The following is a 25,118-nucleotide window of genomic DNA, read 5'->3' on the forward strand; positions in this document are numbered from 1 at the left end:
AGAAAAGGACAGTGCCATTGTAACTGTCTTTTGTTACTCAGTTACCTGTCAATGGGTAGTTGTAAAGGTTGCACAATTGAGATGCTGAGCTCATTGGTAGCGTTTCTGTGATGCTCTTATTCAGCAATTCTTTCTCACTGAATCCAGTGAACGTTTGGATGGAATACATGGACCTTTTATCAGTGCAGATGGCATCCCTTACTGGCTTTTAATATGCTTTCTTCTTAGTGACCTTGAATTAGAAGATAAAGACCTCATTCAGCAACTGTATCCAGAGTTGATGTAGGAAAATTTGGACTATATAATACTCCTGTTTCTCTGATGATTTATTACCGTCTAGTGTACGATTAGGACAAGTGACCGCTCTGAAAGTGCCATTTTGGTCAGAGCAGAGGGTTTCCTAGCATTTTGAGTTGTTACATTTGCGTTGAGTTCCATTTTAGGCATTTAATTTATTTGAATAAATCACTGGAATTAAAAAAACAGAAAATGCCAATATATTGGGTGGTTACCTTTTGGAGACTCAGATGCACTTGGATCCGGGATCATTTGTGCAGTTGGGGACTTTTTTCCCCCTAATCTCTCTAAAATCATCTTCATCTCTTAATTTAGATGTTCTTTTCCAGCCCAGGCTCCTTTTTACAAAATCAACTTTGTTAAAGTATAATTTAGGGGCAACTGGGTGGCTCAGTTGGTTAAATATCCGACTTCGTCTCAAGTCATGATCTCACCATCTGCCGTCCATGAGTTCAAGCCCCACGTCAGGCTCTGTGCTGACAGCTTAGAGCCTGGAGCCTGCTTGGGATTCTGTGTCTTCCTCTCTCTCTGCTCCTCCCCTACTCAAGCTCCGTGTGTGTGTGTGTGTGTGTGTGTGTGTGTGTGTGTGTCTGTCTGTCTGTCTCTGTCTCTCTTTCTCAAAAATAAACGTTAAAAAAAATTGAAGTTAATTTACATACAATAAAATGTACTGATTTAAAGAATATAAGCCAATGAATTTTGACAAATGTATGCATCTGTGTGAATAGTACCCCATTCAAAACTTAGAACATTTCCATTTCCCCCAAAAGCTCCCTCAAATCCCTTCCCAGTCAGCTCCTTTCTACCCTGCCCAGGTAAACTAATTTATAGCTATAGCTTGAACTTCATGTGAATGGGATCATACAGTCTGTAACCTTTTTTGTCTTGTTTCTTTCACTCAACATTTGAGGGATTTTTGAGAACAATCCGTGTTGTGTATATTCATAATTTTTTTCCTTTTTATTTCCAAATATTCTGTTTATGTTCTATAACATGTACATTCATCTGTTATTAGACATTTGGGGTTTTGTAGTTCAGAGCTTTTATAAATAAAAATGCTATGAACCTTCATATACAGCTCTTCTGTGAATTCATATTTTCATTTTTCTTGGGTAAGTATTTAAGAGTGGAAGTGCTGAATCACACAGCAAGTGTATTTTTAACTTTATAAGAAACTACCAAACAACTTTTCAAAGCGTATGTGCATCTTATGTTCTTACTAGTGACATATGAGAGTTCTGGTTGCTTCACATCTTTGTCAACAGTCAACAAATTGTCTGTTTTTCTTTCTAGTTTTAGCCATCTTAGCACCTCATTGTAGTTTTTTGTTTTTTTAAGTATTTTTTAATATTTATTTATTTATTTTGAGAGGAGGAGAGAATCCCAAGCAGGCTGTGTTTGCCAGCGTGGAGCCCATGAACTGTGAGATCATGATCTGAACTGAAATCAAGGGTTGGACACTTAACCAGCTAAGCCACCTAGGTGCCTCAAATTGTAGCTTTTTTTTTTTTTTTTTTTTTTTTTTTGAATGTTTCTTTATTTTTGAGGGAGGGGAGGGGCAAAGAGAGAGAGACAGACAGAGGATCTGAAGCGGCCTCTGTGCTGGTATCAGAGAGCGCGGCCTGGGGCTCCAACCCACAAAGTGTGAGATCCTGACCTGAGCCAAAGTCGGACACGTAACTGACAGAGCCACCCAGGCACCCCCCAAATTGTAGTTTTAATTTGAATTTCCTGAGTGAAGTCTTTTGATGAAGAACATTCTTGATGTTTTCTTTAATTTTTTTACAGTACTATAGAAAAGTATATGCTAATTGAAATTCATCTTTTGTATTTTAAAATTTTCTTTAGGTTTCTTTAGAAGAGATTGAACACAGTAATTCAAAATGCCTGAAAATCCTGCTCCAGGTATGCTAGCTACACACTTCTATCAGTGAATTAACGATTCAAACGATTCAAATGATGATGGGATTAACTTGTACTCTGGTTATCCTTCTTCAAACAAGATAAACTGCAGGTCTTACAAGTTCTTGATCGGCTGAAAACGAAACTGCAGGAGAAGGGGGACACATCGCAGAATGAGAAACTCTCTCTGTTTTATGAAACACTAAAGAGCCCTCTCTTCAATCAGATCCTTACACTTCAGCAGTCCATCAAGCAACTGAGAGGGCAAGTAAGTTACTAATCAGGGCTTTACGTGTTGGTATGTTCAAGGCAGCAAAGAAAGAAAGAGATAGAGACAAACTTGTCTCTCGGTGCACTTAATTCAACAGGGAGACTGTACTGGGACCTGCGACCTACAGGTAGCATTGCACGGATAGTTTCAAATGTTTGCGATGGGTGCCTGTTTGGCTCAGTCCGTAAAGCATGCACTCTTGGTCTCAGGGTCCTACGTTCAAGCCGCACATTGGGTGTAGAGCTTACTTAAAAAATATATACATTGATGATAAATTTTGTGTTTAGAATATAAGTTGTACTTATTTAAATATGTAAAGGTCAGATACCTTCAGACTTCCCAACATTTTCTTCAGAATATAAAATAGTGTTGAGCTTAAATATATTTTCTTCATGAAGCCATTTTTTTCTAGCGAGAAGTGATCATACCCTTGTACCATATTACTTACACCTCCCAATTATCAAATATTTATCAAATAAATGTTAAATGTCATGGATTTTCCGATTAGAAAGGTCTTAGAAGCAGTATAACTGGTGTTTTACCTGTGTTTTCTCTACTACATACAGTATTGTACCCGGAGTCTTAGGGTTTCCACACACATGTGTTGAATTATAGATCACATGGCAGCAGTTCTTAGAGTGATATCAATTAATAGTTTTAACTGTCCTCTTGGTTGCTGTTTTTTGGGGTCACGGAGGGCAAATTGATTTTAAATCATCTATTTTAGAAGGTGAGCTTGAAGAGTAGCTCTCCTATGGATTACATTTGGGCAGAGTTTTAATTTTTTTTTAACTTATTCTAGAGAGAGAGAGAGAGAGTACAAATGAGGAAGGGGCAGAGAGAGAGGGAGATACAGAATCTGAAGCAGGCTCCAGCCTCTGAGCTGTCAGCACAGAGTCCGATGCAGGACTCAAACCCACCAACCGTGAGATCATGACCTGGGCCGAGGTCGGAGGCTTAACCGACTCAGCCACCCAGGTGCCCCTGGGCAGAATTTTAAATGTAATTGGAGATTATGTAGCAGAACATTGTTAAGTGAAAATTAACAAAATCTAGGAAAAATGGTTTTTGCTAATAAACCAAAATGGCTGCCCATAAATATTTAGCAAGTGATTTTTCTTATGACAAATTAAGGATTAAAGTCCACACATATGTCTTTTTGTGAATTTCTTTCTCTGGATCAGATTTAAACCATAATTTTAGAACTCCCCACGTTGATGCTTTGGTACTATAGTCCCTGGCCAGGGGATGAGTCCTATAGAGCAAGTGAATGCTATTAATAGCAATAGAAATTGGGAAGGGTTACTACAAATCTGTTGCTCTTATTGGACGAAGAGTGGAATTGACCAACCACTCCATCATAATAACTATCTTTTGTATTTATATAGTTTGCAGTTGTTATATGCATAATCATTGTATCCATTCAACTGTAAAATCTGAATTTTTTTGAGTGTTTTCATAGAGTTTTGGTGGGTATTGATTTTTTTTTCCCCCTATGTGGTCCTATTGACATTTGTTCTTGATGTTACCTTTATTCTGATGTGTTGGCACTCCTGTATATATATATATATATATATATATATATATATATATATATATACATACACACACACATATATATATATACACATATATATGTATATATATATGTATATATATATACATATATATATATATATTTATGTTTATTTATTTTGAGAGCGCGAGAGCATGTACACAATGGGGAGGGGCAGAGGGAGTGAGAGAGAGAATCCCAAGCAGGCCCCAAGCTGTCTGTCAGTGCAGAGCCTGACATGGGGCTCGACCTCACAAATTGTGAGATCATGACCTGAGCCGAAATTAAGAGTCAGACACTGACTGAGCCACCCAGGCGCCCTTCAACCAGTGAGATTTTATTTCTCAATTTTTTTTAATGTGTATTTATTTTTGAGAGAGACACACAAACACACACACACACACACACACACACACACACACACACACAGCATGAGTGGGGGAGGGGCAGAGAGAGAGGGAGACACAACATCTCAAGCAGGCTCCATCCAGGCTCTGAGCTGTCAGCACAGAGCCCAATGCAGGGCTTGAACCCACGAACTGTGAGATCATGACCTGAACTGAAGTCAGACACTTAACTGACTGAGCCACCCAGGCACCTCTCAGCCAATGATATTTTAAAAATTAACTTCTATTATTCACCATAACTATAGGTTACTTTCCCCTCCCCCCACTTTTTTTCTATACCATGTAAGTATAAACAGTACTCATTTGCTGCTAATCTTGGTCAAGTTCCTTAACCTGTGAATCAGTTTTCATGTTCACAAAATGGAATAATATCTTTTAGGGCTATTGTAAGGATTAAATGAGATAATATGTAAGAGTCTGGTGTAGTACTTTGCTCATAGCAATCATTCATTAAATACTGTTATTTTTGTTTCAATTACCTGTGGATCTTTTGTGGCCTTCTACATGGAAACGCAAAAGGGATCAGGGTCTTACATGTTTATCTGACTGGTTGTACCTGTGTATAAGAAGTGTAATGAGCTGCTGTACATGCTGTTAACTTAGGATGATGGTAGAAGGCAGGAAGCAACATATTTTAAACTATTAAATATTCTGTGCAATACTAAATAAAAAAATTTTTAAACTTACAAACACACAGATTCATGTATCTGTATCTTATTTATTTCTTGTGTAAATATTTAATATGCAATTTATACATGTAATGGGGAAAATAGAATATTTAATAAGTAATTTCTTTTGTGTAGGTTTCTGTTAATGATTCTCTTGTTTTCTCTCCGACAGCTCAGCCACATACCCTCAGATTGTTCAGCCAACTTTGATTTTTCTAGGAAAGGTTTATTAGTGTTTACAGATGGTGCCATTACTAACGGGAATGCCCAAAGACCCTCTAATAACCTGACCGCCTCTGGGTTGTTTCCTTGGACTCCTAATCTGGGAAATGAGGACTTTAATTCAGTCATTCAACAGATGGCTCAGGTAAAGTTATATCTTGTCATGGGACTATTTTGCTATATTTTTCCTCTTATAGGTTAAAAAAGAAAACAATACTCTTTAAAAAAAAAAAAAAACTCTTTGCCTTAAAATTAATTTCTGTGTGTGTGGTTTGCTTGCATTTTTATATTGTTAGGAGAGATTGATACTATTTTTAACCTGTGTATTAGACATTTATTGACTTAAAATTACGCAAGGAAAATATCTGAGTGTGGCAAGGAGTTTTTAGACAATTCAATTTGACATATCTCTGCACTTGAAAGGGATTCTTAGGATTTTGGTCATAGGAGGAAAACTGATGTCTACCAGAAGTGATGAAGCTCCTTTGAAGCTATTTTTAATTTTTTATCAAGACAGAATTAATGAGAGTTAGACCTAATATAATTTGGAAAATCTAGGGAAACATTTGAAGGAGTCATCCAGTTTTACCCCTTGTACTATTAAAAATTAAATAGTTGAAATTTTGGATGTGTTAATGTTTGTTTACCTCACCTTCTAATAAGTATCTTTAAAAAAAAAAAAGAAACATGAGTTTTAGAGTTAAATAGAATCGGTTAAGGTGTGATATTTAAATATTCTATACCTAATTTCTTTTTTGACTTTATAGCTCTATCCTATTAATTTGACTAATAATTAAAAAAAATTTCTTTTTTAATGTTTATTCTTAGGAGGAGAGAGAGAGAGAGAGAGAGCGCGCGCGAGCGCATGAGCAGGGGAGGGGCAGAGAGAGGAAGACATAGAATCCTAAGCAGGCTCTAGGCTCTGAGATGTCAACACAGTTGACGTGGGGCTCAAACTCAGGACCCATGAGATCATGACCTGAGCCGAAGTCAGATGCTTAACTGACTGAGCCACCCAGGTGCCCCTAATGTAACGCTTTTGTTATGTGATTACATTTATGAAGTTCTCATGTCATAAATGTAGTTATTAACTAAAGCAATAAAATATGTGTTTGTTACAGGTTGAACCCATTTGAATGGTGGCCTTTCCATAATATTTTGAGTTAACCTAATAAAGTGGAATATTAATTCATCACAATAAAATTAAAAATTAGACCCTAAAAAATGCAGCTGGCTCTAACTTCGGCTGAACACTAACACATTCTCGATATCTATTTTGCTTTCCTCATTGAAAAATGTATTTTTCATGGAAAGAATTTAGAGAAATTCAGTGTAAAAAGTAATCTAGAATTTACTGTGGAAAAAGATGTTTTTCTCGGGAATTTTCATCCAGCTTGGGCTTCATCTCATAACGTGAATGAAGTGTGAAAATACCTCTCCGATTCCCTGAGGTTGCAGAATACTGCACATTCCCTCTCGTGTTCTACTGAAAATAACCAAGTGAGAGCATTTCCAGAAATAATTTATTGCTGAAATTCTGAGATTTTTTGGATAGAGATGACTTAAGAGAAGCTGTTTTTTGTGTTATTCACAAAAATAGCAATTTTAGTTCTTTGGAAAGGGTATGGTAGTTAAATATACTTTATTGACTTTTCCTTTTTTTTTTTTTTAATCCCCCTTCATTAGGGTCGCCAAATTGAATATATCGAGATAGAACGACCTTCAACTGGAGGCCTGGGATTCAGTGTGGTGGCCCTTAGAAGTCAAAATCTGGGAGAAGTTGATATCTTTGTGAAGGAGGTGCAGCCGGGGAGTATAGCAGACAGGTGAGGAGGGCGTTCCCTCTGTGTTTTACTAATTTTTTTCTGATAATTCTGAAAATGTTATAAAGGAAATAAGAAACTAGTAATGAAAACAGTTAACGGTAGCAGCTAACACTTGCTCTCTTCCTATGCATTCGTCAGGCCTTTTGCAGATATTCTCCCATGTACTTGTGGCAGCGATCCAGCTGGTAGTATCATTGCCCTGTTTTATAGATGAGAAAGCTGGGTTTCAGAGAGGTTCAGCACTTTACCTGCAGTCACAGAGCTGTTGGCGCTGGAACCACGAGCCGTGATAGGATTCCAAGACAGCCGGACTCCAAAGCTAGTGCCCTCTTCCACCACATTCTCCCACAGTTGAACATGGCATTTTAGCTGTGTCTGATCAGTAAGATGGAAATACTGAAATTTGCATCTTAAGATTATAACAGCTGTTTTGGTGGTCATGTCACACTGTTATTTCTCTTATCAATTAAAAGCTTCCTCAAATCTATGTGATTCCCCCTATTGTACATGTACTATTTTATTATTAAAATAAATTTTTTTTTAATGTTTATTTACTTTTTGAGAGAGAGAGAGTGAGAGAGAGAGAAACAGAGAAACAGAGCGTGAGCAGGGGAGGGGCAGAGAGAGAATGAGACAGATTCCAGAGCAGGCTCCAGGCTCTGAGCTGTCAGCACAGAGCCTGACGTGGGGCTCGAACTCACAAACTGTGAGTTCATGACCTGAGCTGAAGTCAGATGCTTGACTGACTGAGCCACCCAGGTGCCCCTTATTATTATTACTATTGTTATTATTGTTTGTTTTGTTTTATTTATTATTACTTTTTAAAAATTTACATCAAAGTTAGCATATAGTGCAACAATGATTTCAGGAGTAGATTCCTTAATGCCCCTTACCCATTAAGCCCATCTCCCCTCCCTGAACCCCTCCAGTAACCCTCTGTTCTCCATATTTAAGAGTCTCTTATGTTTTGTACCCCTCCCTGTTTTTATATTATTTTTGCTTCCCTTCCCTTCCCTTATGTTCATCTGTTCTGTCATGAAGTCCTCATACGAGTGAAGTCATATGATATTTGTCTTTCTCTGACTAATTTTGCTTAGCATAATATCCTCTAGTTCCATCCACGTAGTTGCAAATGGCAAGATTTCATTCTTTTTGATTGCTGAGTATATATTTTTTTATTTTTAAGAGGTATGTGCAAGCCTTGTATTTTGTTTCTATATGATTCAGGTCCTTGGTTATTCATTTAACGAGTACACTGTTATTCATCACAGTTCTACTGCCTGTTAGAATAATGGCAACAGTACTGGTACTATTATAAAAAAAATTCTCACCCAATAATAAATTTTTGAATTCACATTCTGCATTCATGGGGTATGAGTTCTAGTCTCTCTAACTGAAAGTTCAGAAATAATGGATTTCCATGACTTTGCAGCTTTTCTTCTGCCATGTCATGCAACATTTCCTCAAGTATTTTCTGAGGAACCTTAGCAATGGTTAGATATATTTGAGAAATTCTATCCTGTTCTTGGAGATTGGGTATACATAGTTAGGGTAACCATATAATTTATTGTCCATGTTGGGAGAGTTTTGGGACTGAGAGGGTATGCAGTTAGTGACACTGAGCCAGCAGGTATAGAGTAAGACTATTCTGACAAACCTAAGACAATCCCGGGTGAGCCTGGGCCTTGGGTCACTTACCATTAGTTTACCATAGGCTTTGAAGTCCCTGGACAAAAAGCCTATTTAACTTTGATTGGCCCAACTTTTATTTTTATTTTTTTTAAATTAAAAATTATTATTGGGATATAATTCACATAATATAAATGTCACTGTTCTAAAATGTACAGTTCACTAGTTTTTAGTGTATCTTCAATGTTATGCAAACTTTTTGTGGTCAGTCCTGTGTCTGAGTTGCTCTGTATGAAGTCTGTAATTACAGAGTGAGGTGAGCATTTCCAAAAAGTGGAATTTGATGTGTCAGCATGTAAACAACCTTTACCAAGACTAAGTGGTCAGGTGACTTCCCAGAGACCACAGTGCTTGGCAGAAAACTTGAGACAGTGGGGTCTGCGAAGAGGAGAAGGTGTTAGAAGAATAAAGAGACTGTCTTGACAGTAGTCCTATGGAGAGATGGAATACAGCTCCTGTTCTTGGAGTGAGGCTGCTGTGTATCTGGTGTAGGAATTTAGTGCAAGACAGTATGAGAAGAGACTGGAGAGAGGTGGTGGTCAGTTATTCATGACTTTCTAGGTCATGTGAAATGTATCACGATCAGTTCTTCCTTTCTCCTGAGGACTTTCCACATAGAACTGTGCTATTTTAGGATCTTACCTAAGACCTACCTGTGCTATTTTGACTCTCAAAGTAATGGGAATCCATTATTTGCAAATGTTGCAATGGAGAGACAAGAATTGGTCTCCCCTTGAGTGAAAAATATGAATTCAATATATACAAACAGTATGGAGGAGTTAAATTATAGTAGCAGGAAAACTAATTCTGTTCAACTTTAGAATGCATCAAAATCATATTTTCCAGAAGATTTCACTTCTCTACAACTTGTTTATCTGGGGTTGAGTGTATATTCCCTGAGCAGTTACTAACTGGAAAGAAACGCAGTGTCTTGGCAGTCTATTGGGTAGGGGGAAGGTAGATTAATATAGGTTGATTTCCAGAAAACAGAAGATTTGAATGTGAGTAAATTAAGAACTTACACAAAATCAGTTACATCAGGGTTGAAAAGACTCAAGAGTATCCATTCATTTGGGATTAATTAAGAAATTTTCCTTAACGAACAAACTGTGAATAGGAATTTAGGTGAAGAAGTCAGAAAGGAGGACATTGGAGATGGGAAAATGGAAGTGATTTCTGGTATCGTCCTATAGTGGTCACATTTTAAAATAAATGTTTCTTTCAGACTTGGGAAAGGTTCACAAGCAACATTCTCAATTTAATATATGTATATTTCAAAATTATGAAAGTAATACATGTATATAATAGAAAATTATAGAATATATAATAAACTACTTTCCCCTCCCCCAAACATCTAGGACTTTGACTACCCTGAGACAACTAGGAAATACCTTAGAATGGTTTCTTTTTATAAAGACAAGGTCATGGAGCATATACAATTTTTAATCTTACTTTTATCTCTTAACACAAGCCTTTCCTAATATTAATAAAAGGACATATAAGCAACATTTTTTTTTAAAGTTTATTCTGAGACAGAGAGAGAGAACACAGCAGAGAGGGAGAGAAAGACAGAGAACGCCAAACAGGGTCTGCACTGTCAGCACAGAACCTGACTTGGGGCTCGAACTCATGAACTGTGCGGTCATGACCTGAGCCAAAACCAAGAGTCAGACGCTCAGCCAACTGAGCCATCCAGGCACTCCTATATATAAGCAACATTTTTAATGGTACCTGATTTATCATGAGAGCCATCCACAATTTCGACATCAAAAATAGATATTTCAATATCTAACTTGCTAGTTTCTTTTTTTTAAGTTTTTATTTATTTAGTAATCTCTACACCCAACATGGGGCTCAAACTCACAACCCTGAGATCAAGAATTGCATGCTCCTCTGATCTTGCTAGTTTCACAGGAGAACCTAAAACATGAGTGTCCTCAGAAAACTTAGAATTTTAAAGGATTTACCTAGCTCTGTCTACAGTATATTTAATATAAATGAATAGTCAGTGAGTGGTAAATGAGTGGTTTAGATCATTGTGATAATGAGGTAAGTGATGGGGAGGGTGGGGGAGAGAGAGAAAGAAAGAGAGAGACAGACAGACAGCTGGATCATGGAAGGTGGGTTGATTTTGGCCAAGTAAGTCAGGACAGTAAAGATGCAGGAAACCATCTACATGAGAGTGGGAAATGCCAGGCGTGTTTGAGTGGGGAAGAATAGATCAGAATAGTTGGAAAAGGGGTTTATGCAGGAAGGAAGCCAAGTTGGAAGGAGTGCTTGGGGACCAAATGTACAGGCCTTTGAATACAAACCAAGTTTATACTGTGTCCTTGAGCTCAGAAGTTACCAAATTCTGCCTGAGTACTTTTAAGAGGTGATTGTGAGGAGTAAATGAGATCATGCTTGTGAAGCATCTTGTGCAGTACCTGGCTAAATGACAAGTGCTTAGTAAATATTAACTGTAATAGAGGTGTTTTTTTCTTAAGATTTCCTAAATTCTTTTTTTTTTTAATGTTTATTTAAACATAGAGCATGAGAAGGGGAGGGGCAGAGAGAGAGGGAGACACAGTATCTGAAGCAGGCTCCAGGCTCTGAGCTGTTGGCACAGAGCCCGACGCAGGGCTTGAACCCACGAACCATGAGGCCATGACCTGAGCCAAAGTCGGACATTCGATTGACTAAGCCTCCCAGGCGCCCCAGGTTTTGCTAAATTCTTTTAAAAACAGTTCTTTTTTTGTTTTTTGTTTTTTTTTTGTTTTGTTTTCCTTTTACCTTGGTTAGCAGTTGGGCAGTTGGTGATTGGGACAGAAAAGGGCTTAGATAACAGATTTAGAAGTAATGTCTGCTGATTTTCAAGGAGAGTGGGGCCTAATTATTGACAAGTGTCAGAAAAGCAAGGGACGATGGAGATAGGATGACTCTGCTAGAGAGGAAGTTTTTGGTGAATTTGAGGATAGTTACCCCAGTGTGATATATGTTGAAGTCAGATTGGAAGGGGTTCAGAAGGATACAGTTCTTGCAATAATGGGACAGTGTTTTACTTGCAAAACTTGGTAGTGGGGCTCCATACATTGCTTTTGCTTATTTTTCTAGCCAAATGTTTTTATCTATCTATCTATCTATCTATCTATCTATCTATCTATCTATCTCCATGCTCAAAGTGGGGCTTGAACTAAGGACTCTGAGATCAAGAGTTGCATGCTCTACCAACTGAGCCAGCCAGGCACCCCCCACCCCAAATGGTGTTTAAAGTATGTGTGTGTGTGTATGTGTGTGTGGGTGCACGCACACACGCATACATCCATACATGTGCATGCACACATGTTCAGGGATGCACCACTTAATTGGTTAATTAGCTAATAAGTGCTTTGCTGAAAAGCACTCTGAAGAGCTCTGTTATATAATTATTTGAGTAATTGTACTAAGTGAAATAGTGCCATAAGAAATAAACAGCTTCACTTGAATAGATTTTTTTTTAATGATGCTATTATATTACAACAAAATTTTCTTATTAAGGGATCAAAGATTAAGGGAAAATGACCAAATATTGGCTATTAATCACACACCGCTGGATCAGAACGTTTCCCATCAGCAAGCAATTGCATTATTGCAACAAACCACTGGATCTTTGCGTCTGGTCGTGGCCAGGGAACCAGGCCACATGAAGAGCAGTACGTCCACCAGTCTAACTGATACAACTGTGCCGGAAACCGTGAGTTGCAAACTTGGAAAAATAACTCAATTTTGAATTATGCCACTGATTTTAATAAGTGTAAAGACATTTAGAAGGTGTCATTTTACTTGTCATACTTTGAGAAAGATCATCTCTAAATATAGCATTAGCATATTAAACAAGATATTCTGTTTTTTCAACATCCTATGATTCTCCTCATTTAAGATTATCAGTTAACATAGAAGATGAATTGTAGTATTATGTTTAACTTATTTGGTGAGGGAAAGAGTCTCGTGTTCCTTGGTGCTGTAGGGAGTTCCTTAATTAAGCTGAGAGTTTTATTAGAGATTTACTATTAAGTATCTTAAGTAAGATTTAGTTATTTTATTCCAAAAATATTGAAAATTATTATTGAAAAAAATTTTTGTAAGTTAGATGGGATGTTTATGACTAGATTATTTATACTGCAAAATTACAGAAGTTTTCCTTTTAACGTAAGCATGTCTACTGAGCAATTTAAAAGAATAAAAGTAAGAGTCTCTTGGAAATCTTTAAATTTGGTTTATAACATTTTACGGATTTTGGCCTCCATCTTCAGAATGCAGGCTAATAAATCTCATTTTCTTATAACACTAAGTGCTAGCTGATTAATTTTCATTCACTGGGACAAAAGAAAAAATAGACCATCTGGGTACAGGACAAGGTCACAACACAAATTAATGTGTAGACATTTTCCCTGTTGCAATCAGTGATATTAATACAGTACAATTTACATAATAAATAGAATGTACAAAGTGGGAAAGTGCTTTGCACAGTGGGTAAGAACAAGGGCGCCAGAGCCAGGCTAAGGTGGGTTCGAGTCCAGTTCTTCCACTTTCTAGCTGTGTCCTATCAGGCAGGTTCCTTGACTCCCCCACACCTCAGTTTCTTCTTTTACTTGGAACTAGGAACAGCATCCACTTCACAGAGAGATTAAATGTGCAGATTAAATGAGAATGCGTGTGAAGAGCTAAGCATGGTGCTTGGTACAGAATTTACACTCTATGAGTATTAGCTGTGATCATTAATTCAGGTGTATTTTAGCAAATCTTTTTACTCCGCAGATACTAGGTAGTGTTCTAGATGTGAATTTATTAAGTGTCCCAATATTCTTGATCATTTAAAAAAAATTTTTTTTTAAACGTTTATCTTTATTTTTGAGGCAGAGAAAGAGCATGAGTGGGGGAGGGGCAGAGAGAGAGAGGGAGACACAGAATCCGAAGCAAGCTCCAGGCTCTGAGCTGTCAGCACAGAGCCCAATGTGGGGCTCGAACTCGTCAACTGCGAGATCATGACTTGAGCTGAAGTCAGACGCTCAACCGACTGAGCCACCCTGGCGCCCCAATTCCTGATCATTTTAACATTGCACAGTAACTTTCCAACTTAGTGTAATAGTAAAACCAGTAAGTGTACCCTGCTGAACTTGAGATGGAAGATTTGGTTCTGCTTAGATTATGTGAATTTACTGCACATTTCTGGTGGGAACCTGCTACTTACAGGGAAAATGCATATGTCTCTCAGTCTGTTTTGGACAGTTCTATTGCTAACATCTTCAGTGGGGCCTACCTTTCCTTTCCCTCATAACAGTCTGCTTAATTAGTCTCTTTATGTCCTTCTCAGCATTTCATTGTTCACATTGCTGCCCAATTAATCTTCCTAAATCACTGCTTTGTTCTTGTGCACCCCTTTCTAAAACTTTCAGTTATTCCTTCTGCTAATCCAGTGAAGTAAATCCAATCTTTTTTAAAAAAGTTTTTTTTAACATGTATTCATTTTTGAGAGAGAGAGAGAGGGTAAGTGGGGGGAGGTGCAGAGAGAGAGAGAGGGAGACACAGAATCCGAAGCAGGCTCCAGGCTCTGAGCTGTCAGCACAGCTGACATGGGGCTTGAACTCACGGACCATGAGATCATGACCTGAGCTGAAGCTGGAAGCTCAACCAACTGAGCCACCCACGAGCCCCAATCCAATCTTGTTCTAAAATGTTTTGTTTTATTTTCAGGGAGAGAGAGCATGTGCTGGGGGAGGGACAGAGAGAGAGAGAGAGAGAGAGAGAGAGACAGAGAATCCCAAGCAGGCTCTGTGCTGGCAGCACAGAGCCCAATACGAGGCTCAGTCTCATGAACCTTGTGACTTGAGCCGAAATCAAGAGTCAGCCACCCAACCAACTGAGCCACCCAGGTTCCCCAACTAAATCCAATCTTTTGACCACATCTTTGGCTCATTCTGTTACCTGGTCCATCTTTGCTCTTACATTTCCCTTTTGCTTCAATGTATTTTTTCTCCATAGTGCAATTAAAATGCTACCTTTTTCTTGAAGGTTTCTGTAATTCTTCATTGGATTTGACCTCCTGTCTCTGCCTCCCCTATCTTCCCCCTGCCAACCTTTATAATATTTGAGGTTCTCTTTCAGTTCAGGTAGACACATATTTATTGGTTCCTCCTGTGGGCTGGGCATTGTTGTAGATATTGGGTATAGACCAGAGAATGAGACATGTCTCTGTCCTCTTAGAGCTACATGTCTCTATCCTGTTAGATTCGATATTCTTTCCCATTTTAATTATTTGTGTTTTAGATTATCTCTCTACTGGATTATAAGATTCTCAAGAGCAGGGACCATATGATCATCTTTATCTCCTAGCCTTTAGAGAGTTGCCTTAATTACTTGTATGAATGTTCAATTTGTGGTATATCTGTTACTTCAGTAATTATCGGGAAGCTAAGCATCTATGTCTCGCTAACACTGTGGCTTTTATTTGCGATTAATTTGTAGGTTCATTGGGGCCATATTGAAGATGTTGAGCTCATTAATGATGGCTCTGGATTAGGTTTTGGAATAGTTGGAGGAAAATCGAGTGGTGTGGTTGTGAGGACAATAGTTCCTGGAGGATTAGCGGATCGAGTAAGTTGACTTGTTTATTTTCACTTTGGTATTATACAGTTTAAAATGTATGGTTTGAAATGTAATTTTATAACATGGGTTACTAGGATATATGATTCCATAAATAGAAATGAAGTGTTGCTAAAAATGTTTATCCCCCTCCCCCCCATAAATGTTAATACACACTCAACTTGGCTTTAAACAGTTCCTAAGTTAGCTTTCTTTTTTTGGTGGAGGGGGAGGTTCTGTTGTTGATAGCCTTCCTGATTCCATCAGAGAACAGTATTTTTGTGGAAGAATTGTTAATAGGTATTGTATTTTGAATATTTGTATTCTCTCCCAGCGTATCTTCCAGGGGCCTAAATGTTAAACTCCGAAGGTATAGTGATTATAAACATTTGTCCAAATATTGTATGTGGTAAATTTTACTTGATTATGATTTTCTGGCATCATAAGTCAAATGACTACACTTCATTATTTAGCAGTTTTTAAACTGAAAGTGAGCCTTTTTTTTTTTTTTTTTTTTTAAAGTAGGCTCCTTGCCCAACGTGGGCCTTGAACTCACAACCCCAAGATTAAGAGTCATCTGTTCCACTGACTAAGCCAGCCACGTGTCCCTGAAAGTGGGCCATTTTAAAACTTATTAACTATTTCTGCTTAGTTTTACATTGAAGAAAATGTTACACATTACATTCAGTTTTTAGAAAGTACTTTAGAAATTTGGTTATGACACCACTTAATGATAAGCCCATAGTATGTAGACTGTGATAATCAGAATAGTATGTAAATTTCACCGATTGATATTCAGTTACCTATACATTTATCCCTTCTAATAAGTGTAAGTAAAGAGGAACCTGCTATGCAAATGCAGCTTTGAGGCAATTTCCTTAGCGCTCCATTTCTATTCAAGGTTCTTCTCCCTTCCACAGTATTTAGAGAAGCAGCTCTCAGGGTTTATTCTGTGGGGGTCCCTGAGACTCTTGAAGGGGATCCGTGGGATCAAGACAGGCAAATGGCACCAAACCGTGCCAGTGGTCACTGCAATCTTCTCCACTGTGTGGTTGCAATGAAAAAGAAAAAAAGAAAGTCTTACTACAGGAAGTGCAACAAAGAGTATTGTTTTTTAGTCAATTTTGACATTGAAGTGCATGTGTGACAAAACAGCACTCCTGTCACATACTGAATTTGGATGGTGGTTTTGAGACAAATATTTGTGAGACAAACTAGCTGCTTTTTTATATGGAAAACACTAACGATTTTTAAAATTCTTAAGTTTTGTGTTCTCATTCAAAATAATTTTTTTAAAAAAATGTTTAATGTTTATTTTAATCTTTGAGAGAGAGAATGTGAGCAGGGGAGGGGCAGAGAGAGAGGGAGACACAGAATCCAAAGCAGGCTTTGTCAGCACAGAGCCCCATGTGGGGCTTGAACCCACAAACCATGAGATCATGACCTGGGCCGAAGTCAGATGCTTAACCGACTGAGCCACCCAGGTGCCCCTCAGTCAAAAATCTCTTTTGCGATATGGTGATATACAGTGTTAGTTTCAGCTGTACATGATTCGATGTTTGTTAATACCGTGAAATGATCACCAGTCATCTAGTTAACCTCCATCACCACACATATTACAGTTTTTTTTTCTTGTGATGATAACTTTTAAGATCTACTCTTAGCAACTTTCATATATACAGTACAGTACTGTTAACTACAGTCACCATCCTGTACATTATATCCCAATGACTTACTTATTTTATAATTGGAGGTTTGTAACTTTTGACCAGTTTCATACATTTTGCCCACCTACGCCCTCCCTCCCCACCCCCCCCCCCTTTCTGGTAACCACAAATCAGGAAAATCATTTTTATTTTTGAAAAAATAATTGAAGGAAAAATTATGGTTATTCAGATTTGGGGACTTGGCAGACATTTCTTTGAAAATGGATGAAGGAAGCTTGTCACTTCAAGAAAAACGACTGACATTTGTTGGTGATGATAAAATTTGAACTTTCAAGCAAAAGTTAGAACTCTGGAAAAGTTGTGTCTTACCAGGAGTTGAAATTTCCCCATATTTAGACTTTTCTGATTATATTATTGCTGATATAAATACAATTTTTAAAATATTGTATAATGAAATATGTCAACATTTGGAACATCTGCATGAGTCTGTAGATCAATATTTTCTGAAGACCACCGTGTGATAGGACAATGTATAGGTGAAAGGTCCATTCAGAATTCAATAGACTTTAATGAAACAGTATTTGAAAGTTTTCTGATGTAGTTGCAGATGCTACATTGCCACTGAACTTTAAGAAACTACAACTTGTCAAATTTTGGTGTGTTATCAAAGAATGGGCCTGAAGAGCTATTAAATACTATTAAATACGTGTTTTAACCATGTATTTTATGGAGGCCAGATTTTCTTTATATACTTCAGCCAAGCAACATATTGCAACATATTGAATGCTAAAGCAGATGTGAAAATCCAGTTGTCTTCTTTTAAGCCACATATTAAAGAGATTTCCAAAAATATTTAAAACTGCCACTCTTCTCACCATTTTGTTTTAGAAAATATAGCTTTTATTTTCAAACTAAAAAGTGTATACATCAATAGATAAAATATATATTAATATATTACATGTATTAAATATTTTAAGAATTTCTCTTTTCTTTTTGTTTTGTTTTTTTTTTAATATTTATTTTTGAGAGAGAGAAAGAGTGCAAGCAGGGGAGGGACAGAGAGGGAAACACAGAAGCAGGCTTCATGCTCTGAGCTGTCAGCAGAGAGCCTGAAGCAGGGCTTGAACCCACAAACTGAGATCATGACCTGAACTGAAGTCGGATGCTTAACTGACTGAGCCACCCAGATACCCCTTCTCTGCTATTTTCTAATTCAGTAGATATCAATAAAAAGAACCACAGAAATAAAAGTGCTTTGAGATTCTCAGTAATTTTTGAGATATAATTGACATATAATAAACTACACATATGCAAAGTATACAGTTTAATAAATTTGATGGGGTGCTTCAGTGGCTCAGTCAGTTGAGCCTCTGACTCTTGATTTCGCCTCAGGTCATGATCCCAGGGTCGTGGGATCAAGCCTCATGTCAGGCTCTACACTGAGTGTGGACCCTGCTTGAGATTCTCTTTCCCTCTGCCCTCTCTCTCTCTCTCTCTCAAATAAAAAATAATAATTTTTAAAAGGTTTTGTTTTTTTAATGTTTATTTTTGAGAGACAGCACGAGCAGGGGAGGAGCAAAGAGAGAGGGGGGACAGAGGATCTGAAGCAGGCTTTGTGCTGATAGGGGCTTGAACTCACCAATTGTGAGATCATGACCTGAACTGAAGTCAGAAGCTTAACCGACTGAGCCACCCAGGTGCCCCCCCCAAATAATAATAATTAAAAAACCTAAATTTGAAATATGTTTACTGGCAAGTTTAAAGTGTGTAGGGCAGTCCAGCAGGCTGGAAACTCAGGCAGGATTTGATGTCATGGTCTGGACTTGGAAATTTGTAGGGTCAGTTAGTAAGATTTCTTAGGAAACTCAGGCAGGATTTCTGTTAGAGTCTTAAGGCAGAATTCCTTTTTCTCTAGGAAATCTGTTTCTGCTCTTAAAGTCTTCAACTGATTTGATGGTGCAACCCTTCCCCCTTGTTATCAAGAGTAATGTTCTTAAAGTCAGCCAGTTATAGATATTAATCATATCTGCAAAATACTTTCACAGTAACATCTAGATTAGTGTTTCACCAAAAAAAAACTAGGTACCATCGCCTAGCCAAGGTGATAACATAAAATTTAACCATCATACCATCTGTTTCTTCAAGAAAATGAACATATCCATCACCCACAGAAGTTTCCTGTGCTTCTTTGTAATCCCCATTTCTGCATCCTTAATAATTTTTAAGAGTGTGAAGCGTTTCTGAGACCAAAAGGGTTGAAAATGGTCATTTTATGGGCCTTCAAAACACATTTGGGGCAGAAAACATATTCTTTAAGGGTTTTTGGAAATTTTTTGTAACCTGGAAAAGGATGAAGTATTGTGGAATATTTTGATATCTTTTTCCACATTTCCTCCCCAACACCGCCCCCCCCCCCTCACTTTAGCAATTTTCATAGGCTTGTTTGCTGGAGTAGCATTTTTCAAGATGCAAAGTGGAGTAGTTACTGTGAAAAACAAAGGGTCAGATAAATTTAGAAAACACCAAGTTAAATAAAATCAAATAGACTTTTTTACTGTAAGAATTTTTCTGAGCTTTTAATATCCTAATGTGCATTAAGAATTGTCACAAGGAGAATATGATGTGCAGTTTCCCAAATTAATCCCTTTGAGACACTGTTGGGAAAGGCCCAGGTCTGATATTTAGCCTTTACTGGAAGGGATTGTCACTATTTCAGGTCATTAGGGAGGGGGTTGTGGTATGCCCATCAGTCATGATGGAGAAGCAAGTGTTTATTTATACCAGCCATTGTTATCTACCTAATATATATTATTCTCATGTAATCCTTGAAACAGTCATAAATTTTATTTTCAAATTATAGATTTGAAAGCTGTTAAGAAATTGCCCAAGGCTACTCAACTAGGAAATGACAAAGTCAGGATTGAGCCCACATCTATCTGACTCTGAAGCCTGTGTTTTACTGCTTAAATCTATTTATCTAAAGTTCATCCTAATGTTTTTCTTTTTCTGATGTATACTTGTCCAGAGTTGGTCTAAGCTTATCAGGAAATAGCCAGCTCTAGAAGCAACAGAACAATTGGCTTTTTCCTGTAGGGAATATGGTGAAGTCTGATCATAGGGGACAGAGACATCCCCTCTCTCTTCTCACCTCGGCTAATGGCAGATAAAATCTCTTCAACAGATTCTGTGTGTTGTTGCTAAGCCTTTACAAGTTTTTGCTCATGTAGCCTTGAACATAGCTTTAAGTTTTTTTTTAATGTTTATTTATTTGAGAGAGATTGAGACACAAGCACGAACAGGGGAGGGGCAGAGAGAGAGGGAGATACAGAATCTGAAGCAGGCTCCAGGCTCTGAGCGGTCAGCACAGAGCCTGACGCAGGGCTCGAACCCACAAGCTGTGAGATCATGACCTGAACCAAAGTCAGATGCTTAACCAACTGAGCCATCCAGGCGCCCCAGCCTGATCATAGATTTAAAAGAATTTTAAAGGGAATTATTGCCTTTAATTAAAATGTACTCCTGTTTTGAATACTAATGTTCACTCTTGACTATTGCAATCTTTATGGCAAGGGAATACAGATGTCTTGGGTCATTAGTTTAAGTGTGATCAAGATTGATCATAAAGTGATACCTACGTTCAGCTAGTGGGGTTAATTAATATTACTTTCTTCAAAGAATATAAGATGAGATAATAGAAAGTTAGAAAAAGAAGTCCATATTATTTAAAAGATTTTTATGAAATAGCTCTTTAGTGTTTCCTTTTGTGTGTACAGGTAATACACAGTTAAAAGGTGGGTACAGTTGAGGGAGTGTGGCAAAAAACACCTAACTGAGGTCACTGAAGCATAAAGGGTCATCAGACAGCAATTGATCAGAAGCAATTGATGATTTGCTATAAGCAAGACATTAAGCTAAAGACTTTACATATAGTGTTGAGTATAATGCCCACAACTCAGAGAGGGATTTATTCTCATTTTGCTTAAGAAGGATCTAAGATTTCGGTAGAATAAGTAACTGACGTTTGGTCATACAGCTTGATCGAAGTAGAGCCAGGATTTGAACTTGGGTGTGTCTGACTCCTAAGCTGGTCCTTGTCCTTCTGCTGTCTACTGCCTCTAATAGTATAAAGTAAATGAAAAAACTATTGATTTATATGAGCTTTTTAAGAAACACTTACTGAGATTTAATTACAATGACCAATCATTTAATGTAATCAGGGCCAATTCCATGGATAGGAAAATTGTATTGTGTAAGGGGAGTTAAAGACTTACAATCTATGTTATAAATCTATAATCTATAATCTATAAACCTATAGACCTACCTATAAACCAACCTGTAATCCTCAGTCTCCAAAATTCACAGTACCTGAAACATATATCTTTTGAGAATTCCGTTCAGCTATGACAAAAGTTTCAAAAATTTTCAGCAGTTAGAACTTTTGTTTTTGTTTTTGTTTTGAATTAAAAATGGGTAGTGTAAAACTTCATTTTACATAAGTATCTTTCTTGTGGTCTGGAGAAATTCTAGGGAAATCAGGTACACTGAGTTTATCCTGTTTTCTCTAGAAGGTAACTATAGCAAAGCAACCTATTTAAAAGTTTTCACGAATTATTGACATTTTGGAGTTAGGCAATTATGAGTCACATTAGCTCTCCAGTAATCTTTCATACTAAGAAAGAATGTAACGAAGCAAGGATTGGAGGGTGGGTGGGTACTATGAGGAATTTTCAGCCTAGAATAAGTGAGGCTCAGCTTGAGGCCATTGAATAGTTGGTTATTCCCAAGAAATTTTGCTTTGAGTCTATAAACAGATATTTTCCTTATCCTTAAATATTTGATGAGGGCTGTGAGAATTTGAATAGAATAGGATAGATATACTTAGATGTATTATCTTCCTTTAATTCCTTAAGGAAAAGAGTGTTTATTTTATAAAGTCGCTGTTTTCTGCCAATGTTAGGTTGTCTTTTGATTAAAGACCAGTGATAGAATTGGCCTGGCATTGAAACTAGTAATAATTTTATTTTCTGTTTTTAGTTTAAAAAAAAAACAAATTTATTTATTTTATTGCTTTTATTTTAAAGCTTGAATTCCTTTAGGTATTCAAATATTTTTATTTTATTATAATATATTTAAAAGTTTTTAAATTTATTATTATTTTTTTAAGTAGGCTCCATGTCCAATGTGGGGCTTGAACTCACAACCCTGAGATCAAGAGTCACATGCTCAGGGTGCCTGGGTGGCTCACTTGGTTAAATGTCTGGCTCTTGATTTTGGCTCAGGTCATGATCTCACAGCATGTGAGTTCAAGCACCACATAGGCTCTGCACTAACAGAGTGGAGCCTACTTGGGATTCTCTGTCTCCCTCTCTCTGTGCCCTTCCCTGGCTTGTGCACAGGCTCTCTCTCTTTCTAAATGAACGAATGAATGTCACATGCTTTACTGACTGAGCCAGCCAGGTACCCCTCATCCAGTCTGCCTATCAGAGAACTTAAGATGCAAAGTAATATATTTTTTTAGCCTATAATTGCTAACTTGGAATAAATGATACTTTTAATGCTTTCACAATAATCTGTGGTAACCTATTACATCAGCTGTTATCATTATTTTTAAGAATCCCATGCAGGCTCCAGGCTCTGCGCTAAGCCCGATGCGGGGTTCCTTCTCACGATTGTGAGATCATGACCTAAGCTGAGATCAAGAGTTGGACACTTAACTGACTGAGCCATCCAGGCACCTCTGCCCCCCCTTTTTTTTTAAGTTTATTTACTTTTGAGAAAGAGAAATTAGATCAGCTGTTTTAATTTTTGTGCCTTCCATACTATTTAGCCTATATGCATAATTATTTTTCTCTTGTGAAAGAACCCATGGGTTAATAAATTTTTATACTTGAATGTTTGATTAGCATGCTCTGTGTATTTTTATTTTTAAAGTAATGTCCACACCAAATGTGGAGCTTGAACTCACAACCCCTAGATCAAGAGTCACACACTCCACTCACTGAGCCAGCCAGGCGCCCCAACACCCTATCTTTGAATGTTGGCATAGCTATTTATTGGCTATCACTGATTTATGATTTCTGTTAAAGAAAAGAAAGGACCCTATGCCTTTTATTTTCCTTGCACAGTAGACAGGTTATGGAAGGAGAATGTTGATCAGAAAATATCAGTAAAATGTAATGCTTAGAGCTTCAGGACTTAAACAAGGTAGCTGTCATTTTGGTGTCTTTCCTATCAATCTGACTGATGATTGTTTTTGCGCTTATGAATTCCTTAGAACACCTGTTTTTCTGGAAGAAGAAAATGTTTGACTTTCAGTGACAGATGCAAATTATCTACATCATTTTAAATTGAATTGAGATAAAATAGGGAAAAAAATAGTGCCTAAGGAAGTAACTAAATATGTACTTATGGTGAAGTGCCCTTCTTTAGCCAAGTATGAAAACACTTATTTGACAAATTCTTTATTCTTTGGCCCAGCCATAATTTTGTTCAAGGATGGTTTGATTTACAGAGGCCGCTTCACCCTTGTTTTTCATCATAAGCACTGACTTCTTCTTGAGTACTTGCTTTATCTCAAGTTGTTACATTGATAGAATATCAAAATTATCAGTGCTTAAAGTAGAAATCCACCATTTCTTTTAATTTTTGTTTTGTTTTTGTTTTTGAGAGAGAGCAAGATAGAGGATGAGCAGAGGAAGGGCAGAGAGAGAGAGAGAGAGAGAGAGAGAGAGAGAATGAATCTGAAGCAGGCTCCAGGCTCTGGGCTGTCAGCACAGAGCCCAACATGGGGCTCAAACCCACAAACTGTGAGATCATGACCTGAGCCAATGTCAGACACCTAACCAACTGAGCCACCCAGGCACCCCAGAAATCCACCAATTTTTTTGCTCTTTGCATCTTCTTTTTTTCTGAGTTTCTAAATTGAATTGCGTTTCTGTTTTCCTCCTCTTCTCCTTTTCCATTTGCTTCTAGGGCCTTCTCCAGACTTCAAAACAAAGCCCATAGCTCTTTACTCATTCTTTTTTTTTTTTTTTTTTGCATTTATTTCTTTTTGATAGAGACAGAGCACAAGTGGGGGAGGGGCAGAGAGAGAGGGAGACACAGAATCTGAAGCAGGCTCCAGGCTCTGAGATGTCAGCACAGAGTCCCACGTGTGGCTCAAACTCACAAACCATGAGATCATGACCTGAGCCGATGTCGGATGCTTAACGACTGAGCCACCCAGGCGTCCCAACTCATTCTTTTGATCTAATACCTTCATCCAAGTTTCTGCAAAATTGGAGAAAAGGAAGGATGGGGAATAGACTTTTTAGTCTTAAGATTTTTTTTGTTTTGTTTTTACTTTTTTCTTCTGAATTTCACCTATACCTTACAGATAGTGCCTTCTGGAGCCAGGAATATGAAGCCTAGTACTGCACAAGCCTGATGGTCATTGCTCTATTCTCAGGCTGTCTTTCTCTCCCAGTTGCAAAATACCTACTTTTCATCTTCATTTCACTGAAGCTTTTTGATAGTTACAGTTTCTTGGAGAACAGGAAAACAGTAAATTGATCTACTAGTGTTACTTTGAAGATACTGAAGTGTAAGATAAAGGACTAATGAGAACTGGTCTTCACTGGGACAGCTTGGGTTGAACCTAGGTTCTCTTATTAGCTTTATGACCTTGGTCAAGTCAGTCAACCTTTCTGAATCTCCATTTGTTCATCTTTAAAGTTGTCCCCCTCAGGGGCTCTTGGGTGGCTCAGTCGGTTAAGCATCTGCCCCTTGGCGTTGGCTCATGATCTCACGGTTCATGGGTTCAAGCCCCACATCAGTCTGCACCATCAGTGCAGAGCCTGCTTGGGATTGTCTCTCCCTGTTCCTGTCCCACTTGTACTGTCTCTGTTTCTCTCAAAATAAAATAAAACAAAATAAACTTTAAAAATTATAAAATAAAGTTGTCCCTCTCTGAATGAGATGATATATGAAAAGTGATTTTCGACCTATAAGGTATTTTGCAGGTATAATTTTTTGT

General features: G+C 37.6%; 1 protein-coding gene across 1 annotated transcript in view; it reads left to right on the forward strand.

The window, feature by feature from the left end:
* The window catches only part of PATJ (PATJ crumbs cell polarity complex component), a 363,753-nt gene that overhangs the window by 12,556 nt on the left and 326,079 nt on the right, over positions 1–25,118 (forward strand). Inside the window, exons 2-8 of the mRNA XM_042951928.1 lie at positions 229–282; positions 2,146–2,202; positions 2,301–2,467; positions 5,273–5,467; positions 7,009–7,148; positions 12,354–12,549; positions 15,321–15,449. Of these exons, the coding sequence (XP_042807862.1) occupies positions 2,181–2,202; positions 2,301–2,467; positions 5,273–5,467; positions 7,009–7,148; positions 12,354–12,549; positions 15,321–15,449 (849 nt within the window). The 5' untranslated portion in view covers positions 229–282; positions 2,146–2,180. The remainder of the gene's footprint in view (positions 1–228; positions 283–2,145; positions 2,203–2,300; positions 2,468–5,272; positions 5,468–7,008; positions 7,149–12,353; positions 12,550–15,320; positions 15,450–25,118) is intronic.

Source organism: Panthera leo, chromosome C1, assembly GCF_018350215.1.
Source record: "Panthera leo isolate Ple1 chromosome C1, P.leo_Ple1_pat1.1, whole genome shotgun sequence".
Classification (NCBI taxonomy): domain Eukaryota; kingdom Metazoa; phylum Chordata; class Mammalia; order Carnivora; family Felidae; genus Panthera; species Panthera leo.